At 39.1% G+C, this 18,057-nt stretch overlaps 1 protein-coding gene across 2 annotated transcripts in view; it reads right to left on the reverse strand.

Annotated features, from left to right (window-relative positions):
* The window catches only part of LOC149145724 (protein S-acyltransferase DHHC9-like), a 95,782-nt gene extending 91,826 nt beyond the window's left edge, over window positions 1-3,956 (reverse strand). For both annotated transcript variants that reach the window (XM_089448008.1, XM_089448009.1), the window contains exons 1-4: window positions 3,848-3,956; window positions 3,526-3,693; window positions 3,339-3,400; window positions 3,167-3,219 (exon numbers count right to left, since the gene is read on the reverse strand). In XM_089448008.1, coding sequence (XP_089304134.1) covers window positions 3,167-3,219; window positions 3,339-3,400; window positions 3,526-3,693; window positions 3,848-3,866 — 302 coding nt within the window. In that variant the 5' untranslated portion in view covers window positions 3,867-3,956. The remainder of the gene's footprint in view (window positions 1-3,166; window positions 3,220-3,338; window positions 3,401-3,525; window positions 3,694-3,847) is intronic.
* Between the last annotated feature and the right edge of the window lie 14,101 nt (window positions 3,957-18,057).

The following is an 18,057-nucleotide window of genomic DNA, read 5'->3' on the forward strand; positions in this document are numbered from 1 at the left end:
CCGGGAGAGCTGACGCAGAAAAGCTACCTGTCACGCAGATCCAGAACTGTTGGAACATCCGAAATTGTCGGGAACTGCCGAAACTACCGAGAACTGCACGAACTGCCAAGAACTACCGGAACAACCGGGAGAGCTAACGCAGAGGGCAAAGAAGGTGACGCAGGGCGACACAAAGTCAGCGCAGAAATATTTAGGGTTAGCCAGTCTGGTGTCGGATTAGCTAGAATCAGTGTTGCGAAAATCGCAATATTATTGCGATAATATCGGAAAATCGCGATTTTTTGAGTTTGGTGATATTATCACCCGATTTTTACGCTAATTTTTTTCACAAAAAATAGCAATAACTTGAAAAAATCGCGATTTTTTGGGAAAAAATCATTGGGAAAAAAATAAATAAATAAATTTTTTTTTCTCCGAATTTTTTGATGAGGAGGAGGAGCAACAGGAGGAGGAGGTGACATAACCTACCCAGGCTACCCCTGTCACCAGTAGAGGATGTGTTCTACCTCCTGTAGCTCCTAGTTCTTCAGCTTCTAGAGCACAACAGAGTCCATTGCCAACTCCACTGGCATCTCCATATAGAGGGGCAGAGGAAATCAGTAGTATTAGACTTTAGTTATTTGGTTCATTTCATTGTATATGACATTATGACTCATGATATGAGATACATTATTATATTTTTTGTTGATATTTTGAGGCTGAGTTGGGACTCAGGAGTCGGGACTTACTATTCAGGACATGATTCACTATTATGTGTGATGTAGCACTAGAAATGATATTACGCATCTTATATATTATTTCTTTTATCATATTTATGTGTCAATGTATTTATTTTATGTTCTAGATGCTTTAGATATTAAAAAAATTGAAAAAAAAAAAATATTTTTGTACGTTATGATTTTTTCCCGATTTTTACCGATTTTTTTCCGATTTTTACGATTTTTTCCCCTCGCCGATAATATCCCGATAATGATTACTGCAACATTGGTTGGAATTCTACAAGGTGAAGTGAGGTAAAACTCAGTCAAATTTTCCGCCAGTATTTTCTTTGTAAAGGATTGCTAGATGAGCATCCTAGATTTGTATTCAGATATTTCTCCTGCATAATAATAAACCCTTAGATCTGCTGCACCAGTTTTCCCGCATTGGGTTTCTCCGGGGACTATTGTGTCCAAAAATAAGTGTGTCCTATGTATCTTGTTCTTTGCGTTGTTTTATGTTTCATGAGATCAAATATTTAATTAGTGTAGGCTACAAAAGTAATTTGATTCAGTATTCAGAAGAATAACTTGGTTAATGTATATTAAAAATCAAGTGGGTGAAGTAGATTCAGATTTGCTGCAGTAGAGGTTCTTTTGAGTCTAGGAATTTTCACATTGATGATCCCAAGAGTTCTTCAAAGATGCCCTTGACTGATGATCCAAAGCATTATTCAAGAGTGTAGATGATGTTCCCAAGATTCTTGGTGCTTCTTTAGTTGATGATCCAAAGAGTTCTTCAAGAGTGTAGATGATGTTCCCAGGATTCTTGATGCTTCTTTAGTGATGATTTCTATAGAGATGCTTTCCAAAATAAATGATGATCAAAGAGCTTCCAAAAGAGAGATGTCCTTCCAGATGACAATGTGTAATCAAGAGCCTTCAATGATGGAGAGAGAGACAGATGATAGCTTAATGTAGTAGCCTTTCTTCAAGGTGAATTATGAACTTTGAGACTTCTTCCTTGTGCCCTTCCTTATAAACTCTTGCAAATAATGTCCTTCAAAGTAACTTGTATGAGTTTCTTCCCCTTATGCAAACAAGAGTGATCTTCAAGCTGCCTTCTTCTTCACCTTAGCTCTAATACCATGTTGAGAAATCAATAGGGCAGCAATTACGGTGATTTCTCTTTACTTGATAATTGTTTGTGAAGATATGTTGGCTTATTATTACTTTTATTATGTTCTTTTCATCAAACAATTACCAAAACCATAAACCATGAAGATCACAAAAAGACAATGAACACAAGATATAGGCTCCAAGCCAAGGCAAAACCCCTCCAAGGGGAAAACCCAGTAAAATCTTCTCTTCTTATAGAATCAGATCAAATGAGAAATCCAAAACCCAAACACCAAGACCGAGACTTCCCACAAGGCCCAAGTCAGCCCTCCTTCCAAGCTCTTCCAACAAGTCAAAGGCTTTCAAATCTGGTCAAATCTGAATTTTCGGCCCCCGCAACAAAATTTCAGACCTACAGTAGCAACTTCGTCCCCTGCTCTTACCCTGTAATTTTGCACATGTGAGAGATTTAGGGCAGAAAGTTCGATTCTTCTTCCTTCTTGATCTACACTCTCTCTCTCTTGACTTCTTGCTCTTCTTCACTTGTATATTGCTCTTTTTGGCACAGAAATCGAAATTTGCTTAAGATACTCCAAATGAGGTCAAACTGTCCACTATTTATACACATCCAGGGGGTTGGATGGGTCCCTTCCAAGGCCAACTTGTCCAGGCAGGGCTGACTTGGTCTTGTGCAAACAAAATTTACATTTTTGACTTGAATAATTTTTTTTTCCACTTTTTCTTCAAAGTCCAAATGGGACTTGATTCTAGAACAATAACTTGGCTCATGACAAATATTCTTTTGACTCAGAAAGCCCTAGAACCATGAAGAACATGCTTGACCTAATTAATAAATTGACTTGAGCATGAAACCCATGCTTGAAAAAATAATATTTCTTTTTCTTTTTACATGAAATACATAATAACACAAATTGTGAAGACCGAACCTAGTTACATTTTTCAACAACACATCATCCACATACTTCTATAGTTTATCTCATATTTTACTTAGTGAACCCACCTTCTGCTAGAGGAGAGCCAGCCTAAAGCAAGAAGATGAGCTTCTGTGGTGACAGTGGGCAGCCCTCCTTAGTTCCCTTGGGTTGCACTTGTGTTTCAGGGCTTATTGCAACTTTAAAAATAACATTATGAACTATTGTAAGTCTTTATTATAGTTTACTATTCATCATTTTTTTTTTAAACTAATTATGAAGTCAAGCCTGCCTAAAAAGCAACTTTAAAGGGGTTAACAATTACTACATGCATTAAAAGCTGGGTAGCAACCAAGCTCTGAAGATCCATTTAAGTAATTATCAAACTGGAAAGTCAAGAAGACAAAGGGAGCTTACCAAAGCAAAAATGCCAAGAAGTACCGAAGATTCTTCTCTCCAATGCAATTGTTCTGCCAAAACAAAAAAGTAATTTCAGAAACATTCATAACGGAATCCATCCATATCATTTTACACTATTTTTCTCAAAAAGCAAAGTGGCTATGAAAATGTAGACAGACCATCCACCCACAATGATGGTCAAAGCGCGCAACACAGCGATCACAGATGCTGCAATGCTTGGCTCTTGCAGGTCTGAATGCACCAACAAGAGAAGCAATAAGCAAGTGGAAGCCAGATAAGTTACAACAGTCTAAAAACAGTATTAGCACTTCTTATATTTACTACTCAAGGCTAACACACAGGCAGGAAAGGACAACCTTGGAATGTTGCATGTCGTACATTGTTTTTCGAAGTATATGATACCATCATAAGGGTATGCTGAGATGTATCTCGAAACATTCTCAGAATTGATGGTACCTGGATCAGAAAAACTGGTAAGAATGAAAAGGATAATCCCCACAAGCCCTGCAACAATGCTTGTATACCTGCATAAGCAACACTATATTATACAAGGATTATTACCAAGCACATGTTACAATGGATATACACTAATCAGAGTGACATCGATAATCTAATTCTGTCGAAACTGTTGTGCAAAGTACAAGCAACTTGAAGGAAGAGCTTTAAAATAAGTCTTACCAATGCACTCCTGGGACATAGTAACCAGGAATGTAGTTTGACGAAGACTTCAAGGCAAAATAGTAAATCACTCCAATGGTTGCTAAGTACAAAAGCTACAAAATAGACAAAGGCAACAATGACGTTAGCCATCATGAATGATAGCATTGCTCCCCCACAAAATGGTGTTCGTAGGTACCAAGATCAATGGAAAAAGTGAAAGTAATTTTCTTTAAAAAATCACCAAATTTTCACTAAACAAGGAATTCTCAGAAACGTATGAAGTATAGTTCTAATGGGAAAATATCAGTATAAATACTAAGTGTGGATGGTGCGGCAATTGATGGTAAAATCAGAACTCTGAGAGCTATTACACCGAAGTACAAGATTCCAAGTTCGAACTTCTAACAGAACAAAAAATGCAGGCAGCCTTGTCAAAACTGCCATCCAGAAGCTGTCATGCCTAAGTGCATTTACTGGAAAACTAATGAAAGATAAATTATCATGTGTTCTTGGTGGTAGAATTTCTCCAGATGAATGTAAGATGTGGACCTGATCTTCACCAACATAGGAAACTTAATTTGAACCGTAAATGACCTTTACAGCGAAACATATTGGTCAACTTGTCTACTGCAAACCTGTGACACCCAGAGTAGCCTAAGACATTGCTAGGTTAATTTTAAATGTTTCTTCAATGATTAGATGTCATTTTTCCCATGACCTGGGATATAGCAGTTTAATATAAAACTTCCATTAGCAACTTCATACTTTGACCTTCCAGTTTCACTTGCAAAGATGTCACAATAAATTTCAAACAACAAAGTTGGTAGTGAAAAAAGATTTTATTTTGGTATTGTGTTTGGAACCTGTTACCAGAAAATCCAGAAGGCCTATTGCAAAGCCCCACTAGGCAACCTAGGTCTTATGCCGGCGAGAGATCATTCACCACTACCACCTGAGTGGCTTCTCTCCAGCTGTTTAGTGGTGAAATCAACCCCACAAGGGAGGCTTCGCTAAAGAAGATCACCAGAAAGGTATTCAATTAAAGGGCTCAATGGTGATGCGAGGTCTAATGATAGGAGGAAAGGTATTGGTAGAGCCTTGAAAGGTTGAGTTAAGAGTTGCCTAAAGTCATTCACCACTACCCCCTGAGTGGCTTCTCTCAAGCTGTTTAGTGGTGAAATCAAACCCACAAGGGAGGCTTCGCTAAAGAAGATCACCGGAAAGGTACTAAATTAAAGGGCTCAATGGTGATGCAAGGTCTAATGATAGGAGGAAAGGTATTGGTAGAGCCTTGAAAGGTTGAGTTAAGAGTTGCCTAAAGTTCAATAACACTTTCCTAAGACTTTTACAATTCAGAAGAGAGCTATTATAAGTTAGGGGTTGTAAGATATGCAGATTTAACACACATGATGGCATATAACAGCTCTAGAAAATAGCCAATGAAGGATAGGATCAACCAAAGACCAATAGGCTATGAGGGAGGCAAGTTAGGGTTAAGCAAACAATAGTTTTAAACGGTTGAAATAAATACCAAGATGTCAACCCTAATTTTAATGTTAACGGATGCAATTAATGCCAGGTTTTACCTTTTATTACTTATTAAGTGTAACCCCTTCCAATTGGGCAATAACATATGGATATAAAATTGCTATAAAATGAAGATTTTAAGCTAACCCTAACCCTAGTTACCATAAATTAAGGAAGAAAGAGAAATTTATAATGATCAACACCTACTAGACTAGTGCCTTTATCTGGTTGGGCAATGGAGTCAATTAGGGCAAGGTCAATGATAGAGGGCCTTGGATGAAGAGGGTGGAAGAATGAATTTCCTCACTTACAAAACTCTAGCGACTTCTCTAGATAGGAGACTTTAAAATCAAAGGATGCATGAACCAAGTTCCTTCATTGAATTCCTACAAGACAAATTTTACATACCATAGAGAATCAAGATTTCAAGAAAAGATATTGCACTTTTTAATATGGCACACATAGAAACCCTAATTTCAGAAATATAACATGCAAAATGGAAGAAAATGACAATAAACTTACACAATTCCAACAAGAATCACTTCAATCAATCCCAAAAGTCTCTCCATGCAAAATCCTCCCTCCCAAGGCAATTTGCTCCAAAAAAGATCACAATGCATCCAAGAGGAAAGACGAGCTATTGAGCACTCCTTTGCAGAAGGAGTGAGTGAATGATGATAATGAATAATGGAAAGTGATTCCCCTCTATTTATATGAGGGCAACCAAGTCACTTTTCCAAAATTTCACAACAAAATCCCTAAGAAGTTTGGTTGAAGCATTCAGCTAGGCCATATGTCACAAGTTGACCTTGAAATAGCTCTAAAATATAATAAAAATGCCAATATCTCCCACACATGGGAATAAAACTCTCCACTATGACATCATCATCCAAGAACGAAGACCCCCCATCAAGTGATATAATGGTTGGAGTAATGATCAAGCCAAGAATTCATCAAAAGTGCATGCCTAGATCTCCAAATGGCACCTCCTCCACCACAATGTCATCCTCAAAAGGGCATATATCACCCTTTTGGGGCACATACGGATGATGTGGCATCATCTGGATCAAGCATTGGCATCAAGGAATGGTGTGCTAGCCCTCCCAAATAATCTCAGTGATCTCCATCATCATCTCTCTAGAACAAGGAACCATCCATCAAACAAGGTCAACAACAACCTGGGGGCATTCTGGGTCCATTTAAGCACATCATCAAGTAAGTCAATGCCTTGCCTCTCTAGGTCAGCGTTTTAGCATCAGGAGTACACCAAGAGGTATGAAACCATGTCAAAGCTACTCAAGGCCCAACTCTCATCTCTGGAGGCGCAATGGTGGGGATACAAGGTCACATCTACTCTCAGAATGGGGCAAAACTTCCTCGTCAATGTTTTGGAAAGGATTCAAGCCATTCCTCAAGGGATCTCTATTGTATATATGTTACCACCTTAAACACAACTCTAAAGATCAAGTGAGATCAATATCATTAGGGATAAAAACCATTTAAGAATCATTGTGGATCATATCTAATGCTAGGGGCCTAGGAATACTTCACACAAGAATTACCTTCAAATGTCTTACTAGCTCAAGATTTGTAAACAAGATACCTCACTTATATTAGGTATGATTAAGTAAACAACCCTATTAGGTGTTTCCAACCCCCAAGGGAAGTGACATGTCCTAGGTAGACCCATCAATCCATATGCGCATATGATAATGTGGTCATAGAGTGGCAAAGACTTCAAAGAAGATACCATAGCCATGAGACCAGTTAATGGAGGTCCAACATCTTGAGTATAATGATGTAAGGAGGGAGCAATCATGGAGGCATGAGTTACCCCCTTTCTTAGCCTACATTTTCCACCCTTCAGGTACGTCTTTTGATTTAATGATTTATCTTTCTTTTGTGCATAGCTTAGGAGACCAAGCTTGCTTTGTGCTTTTCCAATACCCCTTAAAGATGTAGTAGTTTCTCGCTCATCAAAGGTTTGGACATTCAAGAGTTCCTTTATTTTAGATGAAGCATTAAATGCTTGAGGAACTAGGTGATGGCTAATGAGGGGGTAGAGCTCATGCTAGGCTTTTGCCCACATGCTAAACAAGTCCCAACCATCTTTTGCATTTTACATTTTCTTTTTATTGTGACTTTATATGCTTTTATCATTCTTTCAGCTACATCAACCTCCAGGACCAAAGTTTCAGGCCCTAACTCAAGGATGTGGATAGAGGGTGCCAATCCCAATGGCCAATGAAAATCAATCCTGAAGAATGGATATGAATAATAGGAAAGGATGGAAAGTGGTAGAAATCATCATGGACACACTATATCAACAGTGCCCCCTATTAGTTTCCTTCCTAAACCATAAGGCCTTAAAGGAGGTCCCACTAGACTAGAGTCAAAAGCTAACCTCCCAAATGAAATGAGGGAACAATGATACAATCAAAAGTGATCAATCATCCAGTTTTCCCTAGGATTCATATTAATATGCCCTTGACATTAAACAAAAGTGCATGATTGCTAAAATTGTTAAAGTACCTATTGATAATATAGCCTACATTCCTTCAAGAAGGATGCTAGATGGAAGAGAGCAATAGGTTGGCAGCTCTGACATAAATCTATCTGAAAACCATTATAGGGCTGCTGGTTGGCTGGCTGTCAAATGACGAGAAAAACTCTCCTATGGGTTACCCACTTTTGGTGGGTAACAGGACCAAAATTACCTATGTTGATCTAAAGATGATCTGAGGTTGTCATTGATGTCAACCCAAGCAGCACCAAGGATGACCCTGAACTTCCATGGCACATTGGGCATCATCATTCATGGTTTCTCATCTCATAACCATTATAGGAATACTGTACTCAAAAATATCTTTCTATCGGTATATAGCTCTCCTCGTAATTCCTCACGATTTGTAAGTTATTCAAGATTGAAATTAGTAACCACAATTAGTGGGCTAAAACCCCATGGGGTTGTGGCATGGCATTTATCATTGATTTTGATCATTGAATAGTCAATAATTAATAATTTTTTAAGTTCCTAAAATTCCTCCAACATTCTCTATAGAAGCCTCTCTCAACTCTATAAAAAGAAATCTCATATATCCTCCAAAAGGAGTGATCGTGGCATTTTAGCTATAACTTTATTTCTGCGAAGTCTTAGATGCTGAAATTAAAACCCATTTGATTCGAAATCCTGATGAACGTCGTGACCGAATTTCTGATCTTGGTTCACTATATTTTCGGAGATATGATATGTGGAAGTTAGGGTTTTTGCAGGCTCTCGAATTTCATCTCAAAGAGGTGACCTTGGGAAAATCATCATAACTCTCTCTCTGAGAAATGGATTGGAATTCTATAAAAATTGGTGGATAGTGCACGGACTGTAGTTTTTTGTGTATCAATTTCAGAGCCGAAAGAGGAAACAGTGACACATGGCACACCGTACAAGTTTGCTCTACTGAACTAGTCCATAATTAGGTCATTGTGAGAGATTGGGCATAACTTTGCCTTGAAGAATCCAAATCAGGTCAGACCTGTGGCATTGGAAAGAAGACTCAGAGGGCTACTACAGGACCAAAGATCACATATTGGGGATCTGAAATCACAGAGATACATCAGATTCAATATCATGCTCCTAGAAGGCAAGTAAAAAAACTAGATCAAGTGCTGTCAAAGGGTTACAAAGGACCAAACTTTCTAGGGCAGCAAAGAGCAAGGTGCAGCAAAATGATGCAGCAGAGGTAAGCTCCAGGTAAGTATCTTCTGTATATGCATGTTCATCTCTTAATTGCATTAGGTTCTTTGTATTCTAATTTGTTGTTTTTGTTTAGCACTGACATATGCTCTGCAGGATGAGGTAAGTTTTGCTATTATCATGTCATGGGTATTTCCTTGAAGACTTTTTGCAGGTATTATATATTCATCAAGAGAAGACTCAATGCATAATCTAATGTTCTGAAGAGTGAGAAAGGGTAGCATGACAAGAGCAGCAATCAAGGTGTAGAACAGCAACAAGAAGTTCACCACATGAAGTCTTCAAGTGGGCAGCACTACATACAGTCATTGTAAAAGTATCATTGTATAGAGTCATTGTAAAATTTGTACAAGTGTTTATCTGCCAAGAGTTGAAGAGGCAATGTCGAGAGGTCTAGGATCATCATTAGGTGGTTGTGTCATAGTTGGGGTTATGGTCTAGTGTGTCTTCTTCTTCTACATCATTCTATATCATTGTAAAGTGGACCATTTTCGCTGGTACGGGAGTCCATTCTTCCTTTATTCTTCTTTAGGGTGTTACGGTGGTGCTAGGCTAGTGCATGAAGTCACCAACAGGTTCAAGCCTGTGAAAACTTCAGGGTGGTAGGGTGGTGCTAGGGTGAATTGTAGCTCATTAGGTGTTGGGGCATCCGTTCAGTTGACTACTGAAGAATCTCGGGTGTTGGAGCATCCATCCAGTGGGAGCTGGAGAAGAATGCTTTTCTAGATTCTAGGAAGTTGGAGCTTTCTTTTCAATTGGAGTTGAAGATTAAAGAATTATTAGAAAAGCGTTCAGGTGGTTTTTGTCCCGAAGGGGGTTTCCACCTTAAAAACTATGTGCATTTGTGTTCCTTTTGTTTACTGCTATCATTGTACAAACACTGATAATAATTGAAGATTAACTAATGCTCTAAAAGATTAATAATAATACTAATTGAAAGGAATATTGATTCACCCCCCCTCCCGCCTCAGTATTTCCAACAACCTATACAATTATTGATCAACTACTTATCACCATTTTTTTATTATCAATGAAAACAATATTACCAGTTCCAAACCTGCTCTATGAAGAAGTAGATTGCAATTATCCTACTTCACGTATAAGACTTTGGTACTGAGAATTGAACTTTGCAACTAACTTTATATCCACTAGCAACCATCAAACAATTTGCTACCACTGAAATGGCCAGTGTTCAACTCTTTTATCACCCTAACGGAAATCTCTTCATCTATATTCCGCATCAACTCTCTTCAAAATGTCTTATTAGTTGTTAATCCTTATTATCCAGATTCAACTTTAAAATCTTCAATAAAATCACAGATATTGTTCATTGTTCTTTCTTTAATTCTAAGCAACCGGCCTTCGACATTCATTCACTAATCTAGGTGGATGTTGGTGGCCACCCACCTGTCCCGCTTGGACCCCCACAACTGTCTCTTTCATTTTTTCAATTTCCTTAATTGTAGCACAATTTACTATTTTTAGCAGTTTTTTAGGTCCCGAACTTCCGGAGCCGTTTTGAGGCCCTAAACGACGTTTTTTGGGAAAACTGGGAGCAACATGGGTCAATGGACCGATGTTGCTTTTCCCAAAGTTGTAGTCCTCAGTTAGATCTTTCTAACGAGCTATGGTGCGCATCAAACAGACATCGTATGCCAAAGTTACGACCCCGGGAAGTTGATGTACCAATTTACCCAAAACGGGGCCCATAGTTTGGTGCTTCATCTCCTAGGGTTAGGTTTTTGGATGTTTAGGGTTTTCCATTGTTTCTCAACAATAAATAGGCCTTCGAGCCTAATTGTAACTTAGTTCAGAGACATGTAGTCGCCACATCTCTTCTTAGAGATAAGCTACCATCGCCCTAGATGATTTATTTCTATTTCTGTTTGTAAGCATATTTCAATATTTTACATTAATGAAATGAAGTATTATTTCTGCTGCATCTCTATATTTCTGGTTATTTATGTACTTTATTGCATTCTTGTTTAAATCCAGATCAGTGGTATCAGAGCGGTCTGCTTTTTCTCTATTTTTCTTTGCATGTCCCCAACGAGGTTGGGATATAAGGAGCTAGGGCTCGATCTGGTTGAACCTTTGCAAGATCAATGTTGCAAATCCCGACGGCCTCCCATGGCGAATAAAAAGACAGACGAGGGGGCAGGAGATCCTATCAAAATCTTTTTCGAAGAAGCCCTCGAGCGACAAAGGAACGCGATGATGGACAACTTTGCCCAGATCCTTCAACGGCTACCCAGGGGCGACGCATCGGCTTCCAACAGCTACTCTAGAAACGCCACACCCTTTAAGGTACAAGTTAACATTGAAATCCCCATATTCGAGGGTCAGATAGATGCAGATGCCATAGATAAATGGTTAAATCTGCTAGAAGGGTATTTTTCTGTTCATGATTTTTCCAGTCGGGAAAAGATTATTTTCGCTCTTCTCAAAGCAGCCCCCACGTCAAGGACTGGTGGGAAACCTACTGCGAGCAAAAGGATGAAAGTACGGGCTCACTATTTTCAGCCGCACCCACTTGGAATTCATTCCGGGATGCCATCAAGGAGCAGTACTACCCTATCAAAAGCTATGAGGACAAATACATAAAGTGGACCACGCTGCGGCAGGGAAGGGACCAAGATGTGCCAGAGTTCACAAACATTTTTCATACCCTTCGCACACAATTGGGTATCAAGGACTCTAAGCTGCATTTGGTACTCAAATACCGGGGCTGCCTACATAGGTATATCCAGGACAAGATGGAGTTCCTGAACATCTCGCTCAGCACGGCATACCGATATACTATCGAAATCGAGCAGAAGTTTAAACAGAAGAAGCGAGACTTTGGATCCGCGAATCTGGAGCAAGGGAAAGGCTTCCCCAAACCGCAGAACCAAGGACAAAGCCAATATGGGGTGACCCAAGACAACCCGTCGAAGCCGCAAGAAAAGAACAACACCACAAAGTCAAATAAGGACACAGGGAAGTGGTGCAAGTTCCATAAGAGCCCCACTCACAACACAAGTGAGTGTCGGACCAAGCAGTCGTTGGTGGCCGAGTTGAAGGCTTTCAGAATCAGATGCATGTTGCGACCCTGAGTCAGAACCAAAGGGAAGCAGATCATTGACGCGCAGCCTAGTGCCACTGTTGCCACCGCCAAGATCCATAAGAATGATCCCGAAGATCCAGAGGAGGGAGAGCGTCTTTTCAACTCACAAATGTGGGTTAAGGGTTCGCCACTGCAATTCATTGTTGACAGTCGGAGCCAAAAGAACCTCATTTCAGCAGAGGTCGTGAAGCAGTTGGGCCTACCGGCTACACCACACCCGCAACCGTACAGTATCGAGTGGCTTCACCAAGGACGAGATCTCCAAGTCCGCCAGCAGTGCCGCCTTCCCTACAGCATCAAGCCCTTCACAGATGAGGTATTGTGTGATGTTGCACCTCTTGATGTTTGTGATGTATTATTAGGCCAACCATACTTGTGGAGGCGACATGCTGTGTATGAGTCAAGGCCTCGCATTGTTATTATTTCTTTGGGTAATTCATTATATAGGATACTGGAGGTAGCCCCACCTACCGCCACCTCTTTGATCACTGCTAAGAAAGGCAACAAGCTCATCTCCCAGACTAGGAAATTTATTTTCTGTCTGATTCACTCTCAAAGTGAGGGGAAGATCGTCGCCACATCGAGGACCCCCGCGAAGGGTTCCTCCACGCAGTAGCAACAGTAGATGGATATGGTCATGAAAGCAAACAGGAACATCTTCTCCTCATCCACAGGGGAACCATCACACTATTAGGTCAAGCATTCATTCGATTTGACTCCTAGAGCACCTCTACCCAATGCGTCGACATATCATCGCTCCATTCTAGAAAATGTCAAGTACAAGCAGCGACATGATCAGCATCAGGTACCACACAAGTTTTGGGTGGGCGACAAAGTTTGGTTACATCTACAGAAAGAACGCCTTACAAGAGCCCATACTAAGGGTGTGGGAAACAATGCTTTGGAGCACAAAATTTCCCCATTCCTTCGCTTGCATCGAGTGTTCAATGTGGACAGCCCTCAACCATGCTTCCCACCATTACTGGACACATCAAAGGTTGCAGAACATCTCACCAGGGACCCAACTCAACAGAAGCTTCCTCATCTCAGGGAGGAACTCAACGGAATGGGGACCATTGCTTCCTAAGGTGGGAGGAATGATCCAATTGGGTGTTGGTGGCCACCCACCTATCCCACTTGAACCCCCACAACTGTCTCTTTCAGTTTTTCAGTTTCCTTAATTGTAGCAAAATTTACTATTTTTAGCAGTTTTTCGGGTCCTGAACTTCCGGAGCTGTTTTGAGGCCCTAAACGACGTTTTTTGGGAAAAATGGGAGCAATGTTGGTCCATGGACCGATGTTGCTCTTCCCAAAGTTGTAATCCTCATATAGATCTTTCTAACGAGCTATGGTGCGCGTCAAATGGAGATCGTATGCCAAAGTTACAACCCCTTGAAGTTGATGTACCAATTTACCCAAAATGGGGCCCATAGTTTGGCGCTTCATCTCCTAGGGTTAGGTTTTTGGATGTTTAGGGTTTTCCATTGTTTCTCAACAATAAATAGGCCTTTGAGCCTCATTGTAACTCAGTTCAGAGGAATATAGCCGCCACATCTCCTCTCAGAGATAAGCTACCATCGCCCTAGCTGGTTTATTTCCATTTCTGTTTGTAAGCATATTTCAATATTTTACATTAATGAAATGAAGTATTATTTATGTTGCATCTTTGTATTTCTGGTTATTTCTGTACTTTATTATGTTCCTGTTTAAATCCAGATCATTCACTGATGCCTCTTTTTCAATTTAAAATATATTTTTACAACACCTGACCTCCTATGACTACAAAAGTGGGAGATATTTAATAGATACAACATTCAAGAAGAATATCTCTTATTGTTCAAAAAGGGAATCAAGGAAAATTTGGGAGCTACATAATATCTATTTTGTGGCTACAGGTGTGGAGGTTAATGCACATAAATCAGCCATCCATTTCAATTGATTAAGTGAGGACATGATAGCACATTTGAAAGTTATTTTTCTTTTTAGGCATTTTGATATTCATGATGGTTTTAAATACCTAGGGTTAATTCTCAAACACAATGGCTACAAAAAGGGTGACGAAGGATGGTTGTTGAGCAAGATAGAGAAAAGGATTCCCTTCCAGTGTAATATGTGTCACTCAAGAGAGGGAAGATTAACACTTGTGCTGGAAACTATTCGGGTGTATTATCATTCTCTAGCTTGTGTTCTGGAAGGTGTTTTAGAAAAGATTTGAAAGCTTTTTTTCAATATTTATAGGGTGGTAAAGGTGAAGGTGGTATCCTGTAGGCCAGATGGCAGTCTATAGTTGTTCCAAAAAGTAAGGGGTGAATCCAGATGCAACAAATGTAAGGCAACATGGTTGCAATCTACACAGTCAATTGAACTAGATGAGACCTGGAAAGATTATATGAACGAGCCAAAAAGAATAAATGTAAGAATAAGGGATGCTGAGGATTCTTTGATGTGGGAAAAAAATAAAGTCACAGGAATGTCCATTGCAAACAATGGATATGAAGTATCAACGGATCCTACTAGTGAAGAAGATGTGTGGTGGTCATTTAAAATCCAGAAAAGAAAGGCCTTGAGAAATTGAGAATCTTCCTTTGGCTAGCACTGAGAAACAAGGTCCTAACATGGGAAGACTCACAGAAGAGAAGGCAGAGTCCCAGACTCTACATGTTATATATAAGGGATGATAAAACAATATCACATTTAGTAATACCTCGCTCATATCTATGTTGCAGAAAACATTGGACCTGAGCCCGTTTCTGGGCAGAAACGATACAGAAACGCGAAAACGTGTTTGGTACGACCTGGAAAAGTGTTTCAGGTCGTACTACCACGTTTCATGTGGGGAAACGTGGCCTAGTACTACCTAAAACGTGTTTCCAGGTCGTACAGCCACATTTCAGCAATAAAGTGACCTTTTTTTTTTTTCTTTTTTCTTTTTTTCCGCTCCCTGCCAATTCAAGAGTAATAGAGGGAGCTATTGAAGATTGGAAACAAAATCGTTTGAGTGGGGCAGCCTAATGTTCAAGCCTATGGCCCTAGTATTGATATGTTGTTCATGGTAATGTTAAATTCTTGAAGTAAAAGGATGAAAATGAAAGTTAAAGAAGAATGACTCAGGATGTTTGAGAGTGGTTTCGCCCTCATTGGATCTCATATGGAGAAAGTAGAATTTTAGATCTCACTCAAAACCCAGCAAACTTATCCTTTTTTCAGGATTTCAGGATTGGGGGATTGCAATGTTTCCAATGGATTTTGACATGTACTAGGGTATGGAACTTGTATTTAATCAAGAGAACCAAGCCCTCTATGCAGAGGAGACTCCCAATAATAAATAGCACCTAGGGTAATAGGATATGAAACTTGTATTTAATCAAGAACACTAAGGTTGTTCGACTATGCAAGAGGAGACTCCCAATCAAGCACGAGACAAGAAATTAGAAATTTATCGTGGCTGATTTTGGATATTGCTATTTTCATTATGTCTCTCATACAATAACATAATCTCAATTTATGAAGATGTCTTTGTCTCGGCTATGCTATGTGTTGTCGCGCGAATTGACACGACAACGCTCAGACCGGGGGCTGTCACTCTGATCCCCGATCCCTCCGTTTAAGCCTGTCTCCCGCGGCTAAGGGGGGTAGTCCCTGTGAGATGATGAGACCAACTGTCGACCAGTTGGTCGGGAGACACGAGATACGCTATAAAAAGGACGCGATGGATTTGATTAATTGAGCAGACCAGTGCCTTAAGAGATTGATGTAGAAACGATTACTTGTTAAATGATATAGGAACATGGACCATGGACAGCAACCATCTATCATCAGCTAAATCACATGACCAAAACGATATCCAGCGATTAAAAAAAAAAACTTCGAAAAGATGAATGTGCTAAAATGAAACCAAAAAAAAAAAAAAACCCTAAACCCTAATAAAAAACTGCATAAAGCAAAAATTAAAACCCTAGATCAGCTAATTAATTTACAGATTTGGCCCCTTAACAGCCAGATTCAGCAATAAGCACGGAAAACATTTTAAAGAACAGAAATTTCAGATCGTCACTGTGAAGAACTTCAGAAAATCTCTCATGCAAACTTAGAAAAATAAACCAAATGATAGACCCAGGATCAAGTCCAACTGGGCTCAGCAAAAAAAATGCTTGCGGGAGTTGGCTGGTTCAGCCGAGAACTTCCCCGAATGCCCACAAATTTCCTTCAGAAAATGTTTTCTGCACAGCTCAAAACAACCGTCAACAAAGAGGGCAAAAATGTTGTTAGATCTCAAACAGTAATGGAGATACCTGCCATTACTTCAGAAACCCTAACAGCACCCAAACCCCAGCAAGTGAACAAGATACCTGTGCTCACAATACTCTACGAAAAGCTATTATTAATGGCTGAAAATAACATATGCAGAAAATGAAATGATCTCACAACATTCCAAGAGAGTAACACCAGCAAGATATGGACCCCAAAGTCTTCCTTTATTAACCAGAAACAGATTTACAAGAGAGCTTCTTCAGTATCTGACTCACAAATCGAATGAATCTGAAATGACCACTTAAGACCCTATATAAAGGAAATGATCCCAACGGCTAGTTCGAATGATCCATGTAGAAATGATCTCGACCGTTGATGAGGATCAAGACATCTCTTGATCTCATCCGTCGATTTATTCACTTAAATATTATTTTATTTTATTTTTTAAATTTTTAAATTTTTTTATTATTTATTATTTTATTATTATTTTTTAAATTTTTAAAATTTTTTATTATTTTTTATTTATTTCATTTTTTAAATTTTTAAATTTTTTAAATTTTTAAATTTTTTAAATTTTTTATTATTTATTATTTTATTTTATTTTTTTAAATTTTTAAATTTCTTAATTTTTATTTATTTTATTATTTTATTTCATTTTTTAAATGGATCATCGAACTAAGCCTTTGGAAACATCACCTAGGACCTAGGACTTAGGACTCACGAGGGGATTTAAAACATTTTCAACCCTCAAGACACATTTCATGATGACTTTTTACAATTTACATCTCAAGGGGACAAACCCACTTAATACAGACCCTCACAAAACACCCAGTTCTGCGACACAACTATAATCTAGCAGATCAACACACTAGGATTCTCCTAAAGTTCTAATGACAAAATCCATCCCGGCTTTGGGGTCAGGTTTGAAGGAAAACTCTGCCGATCGGTGGATCGGTGAGACGAAAAACCTTCCGGGACGTAGATTACCACTAGAAAGTTAGGTCCACCTAGGCAATACACATACACGACTCATGTCTGCTAAGATTATTTACAATTCATACATGCAGACTGGGTTTACAATCAAAATGATCAAGCTGCTGATGACTGCAGGATGGCACGGAAACGCTGATCAGGTGCTGCCCCTTTTTGCAAAGAAAAGGGGGGTGTACTGCATGGGTAGTTGACCAGTAGTGGTCAACACTATGAATGTATGTCCAAAATTTATTTAGCTCGCAGTGCATGTTGGTAGCACAAGGATCTGTTTGGTTGAGTTCTTATTACATGATCTACCAAATCTAGTAACAATAATCCATCAATACGAGCCAGCATGCCATGATCATTCATGAGTAAATGTGATGTAAATTTACAGATTTATAGTTTATGCATTGACATTAGACAATTTAATCATAATGTAATAAATTATATTGTATCATGTATGCTTTATGATTGGACATATTTCTTAAATGTCCTAATATATATATATATATATATATATATATATATATATATATTGTGTTTCCCAGTTTCCAAAATTTAGGGGGGTCCTGTTTCGGAAACTCGTACTCATTTCCCCGTATCGTGCAACTTAGGCTC

Source organism: Pinus tabuliformis, chromosome X (genome assembly GCF_031772625.1).
Source record: "Pinus tabuliformis cultivar Carrire ecotype Pingquan chromosome X, CPIR1, whole genome shotgun sequence".
NCBI classification, from domain to species: domain Eukaryota; kingdom Viridiplantae; phylum Streptophyta; class Pinopsida; order Pinales; family Pinaceae; genus Pinus; species Pinus tabuliformis.